At 46.4% G+C, this 13,124-nt stretch overlaps 1 protein-coding gene across 1 annotated transcript; it reads right to left on the bottom strand.

The window, feature by feature from the left end:
* Window positions 1–258: 258 nt before the first annotated feature.
* ELL3 (elongation factor for RNA polymerase II 3) lies at window positions 259–13,124 on the bottom strand. Its single transcript, XM_030842832.2, has 12 exons — window positions 13,066–13,124; window positions 3,688–3,821; window positions 3,404–3,439; window positions 2,944–3,056; window positions 2,613–2,814; window positions 2,444–2,523; window positions 2,233–2,308; window positions 1,632–1,824; window positions 1,506–1,548; window positions 1,208–1,379; window positions 934–978; window positions 259–854 (listed from the first exon to the last, which is right to left on the bottom strand). Exons 2-12 carry the CDS (start codon window positions 3,817–3,819, stop codon window positions 744–746), a joined length of 1,203 nt encoding a protein of 400 aa, XP_030698692.2. The 5' UTR covers window positions 3,820–3,821; window positions 13,066–13,124; the 3' UTR covers window positions 259–743.

The following is a 13,124-nucleotide window of genomic DNA, read 5'->3' as shown; positions in this document are numbered from 1 at the left end:
CTTCCATGAAACCGGTCCCTGGTGCCGAAAAGGTTGGGGACCACTGAATTACAAGATTTGACAGAGCCACTTAGCAAAATATATATCAGGATCATCCATAGTGCTTTGAAAAAGTAAAGATGCCTAACCATAATCTTGGAGATTCTAATTCATAAGACCTGTGCTGGGATCTGGGGATCTGAATTTTTAGGGAGCCCCAGAACTGGTTCATATACACAGCCAAGGGTAAGAGGATTCAAGGAAAACATAAACTTGACACAGAAGCAATCAGTTTTAATTTTTTAGCCATGTTTGTAAAATAATTCACTTTCAGTACATGGGTAACACCCAAGCCCTTTCCCATTATATCCAGTTGTATTACAAGTTCCTTTAGTTGTTACCAAAAGTTTTCATTGTTTCTTCAGGGAGGCTACCAAGTAAATTCTGATGTTCTCAAGGTATCTTGTCCTGGAAATGGTATCATTTCTCAGGATTTAAAAATAACTTGGCTGAACTAAAGGTGGAGAAGCCAAGTCTCTGCTACTTTTCCTAGTCTCCTGGGCACAGCTGTGGAGTCTTGGCACTGTGCCCATGCCCTAAAATTTTAAATATGGCAATATGAAAAACCTTAAGAACCTAGAGCAGCTCTCCTACTTCCCACCATGGACTCAGCAATAAGAAGAGCAGACAATTGTACACTAGTTAATAGCTGCTTTGTTCCTTCATAGCACACTGGGCAGAGGGTAAAGAGCCCTCTGTCATCTTCAGCTGCCCCTGTTCTTTTCCTCAAACTCCAGGATGAGACCTTTAATGTGGGACAATTTCTGATGCAGGTACTCACAACGGTGCTTTTCTTCCCTGTAACCTGGGTACTGCTGCAGAGAAAAAGCATCCATGTCAAAAAAAAAAAAGTCAATTCTGCCTTTTTGCTACCATTCCCAGGCCTGGTCTTACCTTCCTGAACTTTTTATATTCCTGGACTATCTTTTCTTCCAGCATCTGAAAAGAAAATGTTAGCACCAAGTTTAACCTTAAGAAAAAAGCTCCAGTTCTCTTAGGGAGTGAAGGAACTTCCCTTCTCATTCTACCAAATTATACAGACTAATTTTTCCCTCAAAACTGGCTTGCTTGTCACATTGGTTGTTGAACAAACAGGATTATGGGCAGTTGGCCAGGAGTTTACGGCCAGTAGAGCTCAGGGGCCAGCCTGGGCCCATCCAGCCCTTACCTTGTATTCTGGAGTTCCTCGTTGAGTGCTCTTCATCTCTGCTCCCAGCTCTCTGAACCTTTGGTTTGCAGCCCCAACACGGGCATGCAGAGTGCGGTATTCAGCATAATCTGTCTCAAAGTCCTGCTTGTAAGCATGGTGCTGTTCTGCACTGTGGATGGCCCTGTATTGCCTGCCAGGAGCAGAGTATTGTCACCTTCAATGTCATTGCCCCCCAAAGCTTCCAGCTCCCAGGAAGTTTACCTTAATATCTCATATGCACAAGGCTTGATAAAATTGGAAATGGCAGGGGACTCACAGGAGGTAATCTGGTACCTCTTCAGGGCTTGGGGATTCAGAGTCTAGGAAGGAAGCAAGACATGAAGGTAATGATAGGCTTTTTTTCCCCCACTATGGCAGTTTCACCCTCCTCCCATTAACTCACCTGCTTGAACTGAGGGACTGTGCACCAGCCTGGGGCTAATGTTTTCATCTTTATCTTCTTTATCTTCTTGCTCCCAATCTTCTCTCTCCTGTAGCTCCTGACTAGGCAGCCCTTGTAGGGGACTTGGAGCTAGAGACAGAGATCTGAGCCTCTTTTCTTTTAGTTTTACAGTAGCTGCAGGTGCTGGACGTTTCTGTTGGAGAAAATATCTTGGTCACATGAACAGTAAGCCAGAAGCCTCCTATTCTGTCCTTCTCTTAAAAATTACCCTGGTGGCACAGTGGTTGAGAGTCTGCCTGCCGATGCAGGGGACATGGGTTCGTGCCCGGGTCCGGGAAGATCCCACATGCCGCGGAGTGGCTGGGCCCGTGAGCCATGGCTGCTGAGCCTGCGCGTCCGGAGCCTGTGCTCCGCGGCGGGAGAGGCCACAGCAGTGAGAGGCCCGCGTACCGCAAAAAAAAATAAAATAAAAATTAAAAAACATAAAAATTACTTCCATATAATGAGCTCTGGGAGCATGAAAATGATAAGGTCCCAATTTTTAAATTTTAGCCTCATTGGACACAACTCTCTTTGAAACACCCTTGCTATTACAACTTACCTTGTCCACGTGTTTCTGGCTAGCAGAGGAAGGCAGTACCTGATCAGGCTCTCTGTTTGGAAGATGGGTCTGGTTCCTAGGATTTTTGAAGAGGGAATGGGAGAGATGAAGCCAAGGGTAGGGCTAGATTCCTTTTTACAGCATTTAGGGTGGAGATTAGAGAAGACAATAACAGGGCTTCCCAGATTAGTCCCACCCTGCCCCCAAGTACCTCACTTCCCACTGTGCCATGTGTTCCCTCAAGGATCCTGGGAGTGACTGTCCTTGGCTGCTTGCCAGTGGATCTGCCACCTGGCAGGGAAAGTGGCAGGGGCACTTGGCTCCCTAGGCTTCAGGCTTTGCCCCACCTTATCCCAACTCCCTGCAGTTTCTGGCCTTACCTCTTCTAGTGCCATCTGTGGCTGTGAAATTGTGTCTCCTGCAGAATAGTCTCCCATGTTCTGCCAGCTCTCGTGATCTCTGGCATCTTCAGTCAGGTTGTGTCCCTGAACTGAAGATGGGGCTGGGACAGAATCCATGGCTGCCCAAATAGTGAGGCGCTCCCTGAGTGGACCCAGGCAGTGGAGGCGGTTAGGCCCAGATCTGGAAAGAAGTGGTTTAAAACAAAAAACAAACAAAAAACAGGAAGGTGGAGATCTCTGAAGCACCTCTGGATATCCCCTTCCCAGACTTTGCACAAACTCTTTCTTACCTGCTACCTATTCCCCTTACCTGCCTAAATGTTGGCACACAAGATCCAAGCCACCACCAGGGCCCTCCTGGCCACACTGAGACACTATGAAGGAAAAGAGGCAGGACCAGCCAGGACGTGGGACCCTCAAATACTGTGGGTGAAAGGAGACTGTAAGCTCTATGAAAGTCAGTTCCTCCTCCTACTATGAAGGCCACTCCTCCCTGAGCCAGCCTAAGCCTGACGATGGGTCCCACGGGGCTCATTAGCACACCAGGTGCAGCTGGGCCTGAGTTCCTCAGGAGGCTAAGACGGCACAGTCTCTTCAACCGCAGCCTCTTGGGACCACAACCCAGCAGCCCCTCGCCCCATTTGGGGTTCAATTCTCGAAACTTCCTCAGACCTTGGCTGCCCTCAGCCTCCCGCCCTGATGGTACCTTCCTGGAGCCCATGTCTGTTCTCCCTGCACTCCACCTCCACACACCCCAGGCCCGCGCTTACCCCTCGGTTGCCTTGGAAAGCAATCACTGGCCGAACCTGGAGGGAGAGCACAGACTTGAGCTAAGAGCAGGTGAAACAGCGTCCCGGATCCGGCGTCGGGTGCCCGGGGTGGGGGTGGGGTGGGGTGGGGGGACCTGCCTCGCAGGCTTCACTTGGAGAGGTGGGGAGGCCGGAGACTGAGGATGCTGCTTCCCATCCCCAGGCCCCTTCGGCACTGTCGCCGGCTGAGGCCCGACTAACCGAGGGGTAGGGGATGGAGAGGATGGGGCCCGGGCCGGCCGTACCTGTTGCCGCTGACACTCGTGCAGCGCCCGCAGCGCCGCGTCGTTGAGCCTGAGCAGCAGGAGGCTGGTCCGGGCAGCGGGGGTGAAGCAGAGCCGGAGCTTCCTACTCAGAAGCTCCCGGGGTCCCTCCATGGCTGCGAGGTACAGAGCAAATAGGACGGGAGCCACAGACCGGGGCCACTACCACCTCCGCTGTGCAGGGCTAGGCTGGCACACCCGGTAACCCAGGTAGGCCCCGCCCCTCGCCGGGACCCCACCCCAGGCCCCACCCACAGCCAGCCCCACCTCTGGGATTTCCCGCTCGCGTGGGTGGCGCTTCGCTCTCCCCCAGATGTTAGCACCGACCCCAGCGGTTTCTTCTTGGATTGGCATGCGCTTTTTGGGCTTTCGGAAGGTGCTCTCCCAGTTCCGGGGAGAAAGTCTGCAGCCAGCTTCAGACCTCTCACTAGAGTCCCCAGTCCTGCCTCAGTTTTTCCACCTAACCTGACCACTTAAAGAGTTTCGGTTTCTAAGTGAAGCTGAACCTGCAACCCCCGAGGGTTTTAGACGCAGAGGGGCGGTAGACAGCGACAGCGACTGATTGCTGGGCGGGCCCAGCCCATCACGCCAAGAGCCCCAAGGGACCGGAGGCTGGCGGACCCGAAGGGGGATTCCCGACGCCAACACCTGGCCTAGAGCTTTTGCTTTTCCCTGCCCGACGTACTGCGGCGAACCCGAAGCCGGTTTCTAACTATGAATGGAGAGAAAATCAGGGCCCGTTTTTGGCAGCAGTGAAGCTTGACTGTCGCAAGCCGGAGCGACCCCCATCGATGGGCAGAGATGGGGGCCGTGGTTGGTGGCAGGAAAGTTGCAGGGCAGAGGAGAGGGAGAATTCAGTCCCAGGTCTCCCTTCCTGGCCTATACACGTGAGATTGTTGGACACTGGTGTGAAAGGGAGCAGGCTCACTCCCTCAGGAGGACCAAGAGGTGCCATGAAGTTTCCAGACATTCTGGAGGTCCAGATCCTGGTGCAGTGAAACCCCAGGACCAATCTCATGTCGGCCCTTGGTGTCGCCACTTGTCCCTGTTTGGGTATGTCTCCCTAGAGCCCTGGTGTTGTTCTCTTTCCTAGCTAGGATACCTCTGCTAAATCCCTGGACGGGCATAATCCCAGATGACCTTAATGCCCTTCACCCTAACTCAAATTATCTATACATTTGTCAAAACTCATCAAATTGCACACTTAAAATGTATCTACTTTAATGTCTATAAATTATACCTCAATAAAGTTGATTTTTATTTTTTGCCCACACCCCACAGCTTCTGAGATCTTAGTTCCCCCACCAGGGATTGAACCCAGGCCACAGCAATAAAAGCACCAAATCCTAACCACTGGACCTCCAGGGAACTCCCTAAATTTGACTTTTTAAAAATAATTTATTTATTTTATTTATTTTTGGCTGCATTGGGTCTTCGTTGATGTGCGCGGGCCTTCTCTAGTTGTGGAGAGTGTGGGCTGCTCTTCGTTGCGGTGCGCATGCTTATTGCAGTGGCTTCTCTTGTTGCGGACCATGGGCTCTAGGCTCACGGGCTTCAGTAGTTGTGGCACGCGGGCTTAGTTGCATCGCGGCATGTGGGATCTTCCCGGACCAGGGCTCGAACCCGTGTCTCCTGCATTGGCAGGCAGATTCTTAACCACTGCGCCACCAGGGAAGCCCTCCTAAATTTGACTTCTTAAAAAAAATTAATTAATTTTTGGCTGCGTTGGGTCTTCGATGCTGCTCACAGGCTTTCTCTAGCTGCGGGGAGGGGGGGCTACTCTTCGTTACTGTGTGTGGGCTTCTCATTGCGGTGGCTTCCCTTGTTGCGGAGCACAGGCTCTAGGCGTGCGGGCTTCAGCAGCTGCAGCAGGCAGGCTCAGCAGCTGTGGCTCGTGGGCTCCAGAGCGCAGGCTCAGCAGTTGTGGCACACAGGCCCACTTGCTCCGCAGCATGTGGGATCCTCCCGGACCAGGGCTTGAACCCTTGTCCCCTGCATTGGCAGGCGGATTCTTAACCACTGTGCCACCAGGGAAGCCCCATGGTTGGGTTTTTATAGTATTTATTTGTCTCTATGGAAGTTATATATGTACATATAAGTTCCATACAAGACATAATGAAAAATATTTATCCCTTATTCCTTTCTGCTTTCTACTGCTTAAAGGAAGTTAAAACTCTTTTAACTGTTTCTTCTGGCATTTATTGCTTTTTCTAAGTATCATGCCATTTCTGGCTTTTTAAGTGTCAGATATTAGCCATTGGTTTCTATCTTAAAAATGAGGACTTTAGCTCTCCCATCCTCTCCATATATATGCATGTACTTTCTCTCTTCAACCTCCTAGTGTAGTAATGTTACTTTTGTTAGATCAATAATGAATGTTTACATTTTATGAGTGTGTAAATATTATTTACAAGCTGTGACACAGTGCACTGTTTACATTTCCTTTCTTGTATGTTTCCCCCTTGATATTAATAATTATCCCTATCTTGGTTTGTTTACTTAGTTGTGTATGTACTTATTTTTTTAATTATTTAATTAATTTATTTTATTTTTGGCTGCGTTGGGTCTTCGTTGCTGCGTGCGGGCTTTCTCTAGTTGCGGAGAGCGGGGTCTACTCTTCATCGCAGTGCACGGGCTTCTCGCTGCAGTGGCTTCTCTTGTTGCGGAGAATGGGCTGTAGGCACGCGGGCTTCAGTAGTTGTGGCACATGGGCTCAGTAGTTGTGGCTTGTGGGCTCTAGAGCGCAGGCTCAGTAGTTGTGGCGCACGGGCTTAGTCGCTCCACGCCATGTGGGATCTTCCTGAACCAGGGCTCGAACCCCTGTCCCCTGAATTGGCAGGCGGATTCTTAACCACTGCACCACCAGGGAAGCCCCTGTATGTACTTATTATCAATTAATTCTTTTTTTATATCAATTAATTCTAATATGCTCCTCTAGGAGTGGAAATCTCCTCCTCATATATTCAAATATAATCAGTTATATTATCAATTTTGTCAGTTATAAAACTTATCAGTTTTATAAGTTTCCATTTTTTTCCTTATATATACACCTCCAGACCCTTTCATTCTCCTGTTCCACTCTGAAATAGTTGCTTCTCTAAGCCTGCTGCAAAGTTATCATCCTGGGGTCTCCCTTCAAACAGCCTGGGGATTTCCTTATCTCCTATATTGGATGCCCTTTTTTCCTGAATTCTACTACTTTTTTCCTTGATTTACCCCCTCATTTTGGTGTACATCTCCAATAGCTTCCTGGAAAGGGTGCATGGTAGATAAGTCCTTTGAGACTGTGTGTCTTTATTCTATTCTACTTAATTGATAGCTTGGCTGGGTAAAAAAAAAATTGGTTGTTAGTTATTTTTCTTCAGATATTTGATGACATCACTCACTGTCTTTTGGACTCCAGTGTTGCTGCTGACAAGTCTGAAGGCATTCTGATTCTTCATCCTTTCTTTGTATGTGACCTATTTTGTATCTCAGAAACCTTTAGGATCTTCTCTGTGACTCCAGTGTTCTAGTATGTTGTGGCATCGATCTTTTCTTATTCTTTGTGCTGGGCACTCAGTGGGCCCCCTCTCATTCTGAAACTCATATAATACAGATGTTGACCTCCTGAACTGATTGCCTAATTTTTAAATTTTTTCCTGTCCATCACTATGTTTTTGCCCAATTTTCTTGACTATTTCTTCAAGTTTTATCTTCCAATGCTTTTATCATATTTTTAATTTCCAAGAGCTCTTTATTATTCTCTGAATGTTTGTTTTTTATAGCTCCCCTGTTTTTGTTCAATATCCCCTTCATTTCTAAGGTTACTAATTATGGTCCCCCTCCCACTTTCTTTTGTTTCTGGAATTGTTTCTGATCCTCTAAGACCTTATTTTCTGTTTCTGTTTTGTTTTGGCCTATTTTTATGTTAAAAGTGTTTTTTCCAATGCTTGCTGATCTTCAGCTATCTACTCATCTCTACAAGCAAGGCACTAAAATCTGACTAGAAGCTTAATATGCATGGAGAGGGCTGGTTGCACTTTAAGATAATCTTACTGGATCATTTCATTATGTGATCTCTGTAATTTCTCTAATTATTCAAGGTTTTTCCCATCTCAGGGCCTTGGCATATGCTATTTCTATTGTTTGTGTATTTCTTAAAATGTATCTGGCAGAAGTTACAGAAATCTGACTCAAGGCAGCTTACACAAAAAACAAATACGTATGGTGGTTCTCATAGCAGGAAGCTCAGTGAGAGAACAAATATTATAGTTGATGTATTCAGTGGCCCAAGAGCATCATCAAGGACCAAGTTTCCTCCTGCCACTCACTTTGCTTCAACCTAAGGCTTGTCCTTCAAGGTCACAGAAGCCAAAAGCAGTAAGGGTTATGTGAATCCTTATTCAAGTCAGTGGGAGAGAGCACTGTCTGTCTCCACAATGGAACAAAAGTCCTTCCCTTTGGTCTGATAAGGCCAATTTAGGTCATATGCTAACTCTTAAACCTGTAACTGTCACAAGGTGAATATCATGCATGGTTTAGGCAATCCTGAGCCAGTAATGCTAAGAGTGATGAGTTTACTTTGATTGACTTAGCCATTCAGGACCACTTTTGGAATATAGGGAGGGAAAGAATTTCCTAAAACTGTATTGCTCTTCCTTGTTAAAGGAGGGATGTTATTAATGTTTGGAATTCAGCTGCACTTCTGGAGCCTTCTTCTACTTTTTCTACAGGCCTCAGTTGAAAAGTCACCACAGGGAATTCCCTGGTGGTCCAGTGGTTAGGACTCCATGCTATCACTGCCAAGGGCCTGGGTTTGATCCCTGGTCGGGGAACTAAGATCCCATAAGCTGCGTTGCGTGGCCAAAAAAAAAGTCACCACAGAAGTGGGTCTCTCCCATTATTCTTTGTCCTTGCACTTTTGTTTCTCTTTTAACACTTAACACAAGTTGTAACTTCATACTGTTTGGTTTGGCTACTTGTGAATTGTAAGTCTCCCCCACTAAAGGGTTAACTTCATGAGGTCAGAGACCATGTCAGTTTTGTTCACCACTGTATACCCACTGCCTAGAAGTGTCTTGCACTTAATAGGTGTATACTTAATATTTGATGAAGAACCCAGAAATCAATAGTATCTTCCTCTCTAACTGAATACCCAAAATATATTTTGAAGCTGCACACTTTTGCCATTTCTTCTGTCACCATTTTGGTCCAAGTGGCTATCTTCTGTTCCCTGATGTAATGGACATCTTTTGTTTGATCTGTCTAGCATCCTCCTTTTCTGGGGAACAAACTCCCTTTCTTTGATAAAACTGTTCCTTCCCCATACTAACCATATGGTTCTGGTGGGGGCTACTCTCATTATATCCTGCCCCACACCACCTCCTCACCACAAAGGTAGGCACCTAAACCATCAGAGTCCTGTCCTGGGGTTTTAAAAACTGAATTTAAAGGAAGAGACTCAGACCCCCTCTCTTGGTCACTCTGTGATATGTGAGGGCAGGGACCATTGGTGGCCATTTCCTATCATGTCAAGGGATCTGGACCTGAGAAAATAAAGCAAAGAGATGGGGAGGCATCCCCCTGTCATTGGTTTTAGTCATTCACACCCCAGCCCATGACCCAGTTTGGTTATGTAAGCCAACAAATTCCCCTTTTTGCCCCAGTTGGTCTGAACTGCATTTCAATTATCTGTTACCCAATTAGGCCTAGAATCCTGGATGTCTGTGATAGCCTCCTGACTGGTCTCCCCATTTCCATTTACCTGCTCTAATCCACTTTCCTTCCACGGAGTGATCTCTTCAAAATTTATATCTTGCTGCTGAAGAGCAGTGACTGGGTTAAACTCTCAGCCCCACCCTTTATTACCTGTGCTTCCTTGGGAAAGTTATTTAACCTGCCTGTGCCAAAGTTTCTAAATATGTAGAAAGGGAATAATGACACCTCAAAAGGTAATTGTAAGGCCCAAATAAGAAAAGTAAACTTAATATACTTAATAAGTACTCACTTAATGTTACCGAGTAGCGGTATTAGCAGGAGTGACTCAGATCATATCACTACCCTACCTTCTCCCTGACCTAGTTTCAAAGCATGCTCACTAGGCATTAGTGACTCACCTACTACCTACCTATCCACTAACCTTGTGGCTCTTGATGGGATGGCCTGAGGGAGCAGGGCCTTAGGGCCTTCACACATGCTGTTTCCTCTCCTAAAATGTTCTCTCCCGCCTCCCCCCACCCCTTGCCCTGGCTAAATCCTCCTCCTTTTGCCTCAGCCCAGTTATCACTTGCTTCACTTCTCTAATCAAAGTTAAGGTCTACAGATATACTCCCTTCACAGAACCAGCAGTTGTATGATTTACCAGGAGAGGTAGAAAAATTGTTCACAGATAGTCTTTATTCAGGTTAAACTGACATCTATTTTGGTGGATAGGTGCTTATGCTGTGTGCCCTGTTAACTCTTTTGAATATCATCCTTGTGTAAAATCTGTTCATTTCTTTCAAAGCAGTTATCACAATTGATTTGCATATATATATATATACATATATATATACACACACACACACACACAGGAATACCTATATATGTGTTATATACAGAGAGAGAGCTGTTTCTTCTTCTCTACACTATATGTTCCGTGAGTATGGAGATATACATGTTTTGTTCATCACTGTATACCTAATGACTAATGCAGTAGTTGGTACATTGTTGGTGCATAACACAATGAATATTTGTTGAAAGAATGAGTGATTTCTTTGGCAATTACTGGAAAAGTTAGACTGGAGGGAGGTGTGGCAACCAACCTAGGTTCTGTTAGGATTGGAAATAGACTCTTGAGCATGGGGGTAGAGTGGGGTGAGTTAATAAGAGGAGAGTGGTTACAGGGTTGTTCCGCTCTCTCACCCACCTGAGCAGCTGGAGTTGATAAAGAGGTAGGAGGTGCCAAAAGAGAACTTGCTTCCTCATCCTGCACTATTTCACTCATCCCTGGCTAGCTCAGTTTTCTCCATGGGGCTGGTTCTGTAGTCTCTCTATATGCAAGGGGACCCATTGGAACCTGGGGGCTAGGAAGCCAGATAGTCCAAATTCTTTATGTGAACTGTGGTCAGTCTGTTGCTATAGGTCTGCAGATGCTGTCCCCACCCTTGAAGTCCAGTTTCCTCATCTTCTCACTTTATATGTGGGGTCCCTAAATCCTGCCTCACCTCCTTCTCTCAGAGCCTTGGGTCCCTAACTCTCAACCTCGTGCTAAGTTAAAGTGGAGGTATTTTCTCTGCCCTCTGGCTGTTGGCCAGTGGCCACAGTTCTTCACCACATGGGCCTCTCCTCCTGACATGGCAGCTGGCTCTCCCTGAGCCAGTGATCCAAGAGAGAAAGGAAAGCAGAAGCTGCAATTTTTTTTAGCATCAGAAGTGATATACCATCACTTCTGCCATATTCTATTGGTCACATAGACCAACCCTGATTTAGTGTGGGAGAGGATTACACAAGGATGTGAATACCAGAAGGGAGGGATCATTAGGGGCCATTTCAGAGACTGGCTACTACTCAGGAGTTAGAGGAATTTGGAGAATGAAGAGGTTTTAGGACTTCCCAAAGGGAGATGGAGAGGACATTATTAACCAAGTGCCTATTATGGGCCAAGTCCTTTATATTAAGTTATCTATATTAATCTTTTCCACAACACTAAGGGGTAGATATTATTCCCATTTTTCATATAAAGGAATTGAAGCATGGAAAAAATGATTGTCCAAAATCAAATCCAGTAAGTAGCAGAGTCAGAATTTGCACATTGTTATGTGTGCCACCAATGTTGATCTATTACATTTGGTATGTACTAAAGGGTGGGATATATGCTACTGGTGATATAAGAAGTAATTTTAGTAGTATAGAGACATAGCAGTAAGTAACACTGAAAGTATAAAAATTAAATGCATTTCAATATTCTGATGATGTCAAGAAAAAGCTTCAGTTTGGGAGACTTATGCCTTATTACCTCTATAACACTTGTTAATTTCTTTCTCTGAGAAAGAGAGGGCAGGCCCCAGGTTCAGTAGCTTTGACATTGATGTTATTTTGGTAGAATTTAATATTTCCTTTTCATTGTATTTCTTTTTATAGTTACTTTCTGTTTGTGGGCAGGTGATACTGATTTTAAATTTACTAAAGGAATATGAAGTTTGGGTTATATCCTTTATTTGAAACTGATACAGGGAGTTCCCTGGTGGTTCAGTGGTTAGGATTTGGTGTTTTCACTGCAGAGGCCCAGGTTCAATCCCTGGTGGGGGAACTGAGATCCCCACAAGCCACACAGCACAGCCAAAAAAAAAAAAAAAAAGAAAACAAACACAACCCTGGTAAAAAATTTTAAAGTAATAAATAGTAGTAGTTCAAGTGATACCTGGGTATGGCAAAAATTGTGAGGATGGTACTGAATGAGGTTTATTGTCTTCCCTCAGCTCTATGTTGAGAAAGAAGCCAGTCTGAAGTGCCAGCCTCAGCTTGGTTCTGCTGTGGGCACTAGCTGGAGAGAATCAGATGTTAAAATTTACAACCAGTCCTTTCCTGTGAGATTTCCTAAGCATTTCTCCTTTATCCCGTGAATTCCTCGGGACTGGTGGGGAGTCTTGTACACAGATTAGTGAAACTGGGAATGAGAGCGATTTTAGTGGGAAATCTAAGCTTCCCGCCCTATTCAATTGCGAATTACAAACCAGGTGTGGTTGGTGGAGATGGTGGAGATAGTACAGTACAGTGGGGAAATGCCGGAGGGAGAAATGGACATAGTATGTGGCTTTTCCAATCTCTTAGTCCCTGATCCAACTCCATAGTCCGTGATTTTTGGGTCCTCCAATACTTCCAAGCTACATATTTGAAGCTTCTATGGGGATATGAACAGGACCAAAGTTTTAGGACATATGGGATGTGGATGCGAATTTCTATACTGGAGGAGTTTGGGATGGGGAAACAATGTGGTTAGAAAGGGGCTTCTGAAGTTGCGTTTGTACACGATTTTACATAGTATGCAAACTCAAGTATCTAAACAGGTGGTTGGTTGGGGGGATCCTAGATAACAGGGGCAAGTTTAGTCCAAGAGTCTTGGTAACAGCACCGGCCGGACCATTTCAGCCCCCACGAACCCCCAGCCCTCTGTTCCCCCTACGTTCCCTCTGAGTGAGTCTGTCCTTGTCCCAAACCATCCCCGCATGAGGGCACTCTGCCAGGTCACGTGCCCAAGCTCGCGGGAGCGCCACCTAGCCACCCGCACCCCTCCACCCCCACCCACTCTGCCCACGTGACCTGGCCTACTTTCTCCCCTCCCGACCTAACGACTTGTTCGGAAAGCCCCGCCCCACGCAGCGCGCTCGGCCTGCGAACCTCCGCCCGTTATCCGCCCGAGCTCCAGCGTGGCTCGCGGCCTCCACGTGTTTCTTCCT

Source organism: Globicephala melas, chromosome 2, assembly GCF_963455315.2.
Source record: "Globicephala melas chromosome 2, mGloMel1.2, whole genome shotgun sequence".
Classification (NCBI taxonomy): Eukaryota; Metazoa; Chordata; class Mammalia; order Artiodactyla; family Delphinidae; genus Globicephala; species Globicephala melas.
This window is presented reverse-complemented; position numbering and strand designations above follow the sequence as displayed.

Bases quoted from the DNA above. Each gene is read 5' to 3' on its own strand.
- ELL3 (XM_030842832.2), bottom strand. From the start codon at position 3,819: ATGGAGGGACCCCGGGAGCTTCTGAGTAGGAAGCTCCGGCTCTGCTTC. The intron at 1,380-1,505 runs GTGAGTCCCCTG...TGCTCCTGGCAG, and splicing joins GAGGTACCAGATTACCTCCT to GCAATACAGGGCCATCCACA. The intron at 979-1,207 runs GTAAGGGCTGGA...TTTTCTTTTCAG, and splicing joins GAGGAACTCCAGAATACAAG to ATGCTGGAAGAAAAGATAGT.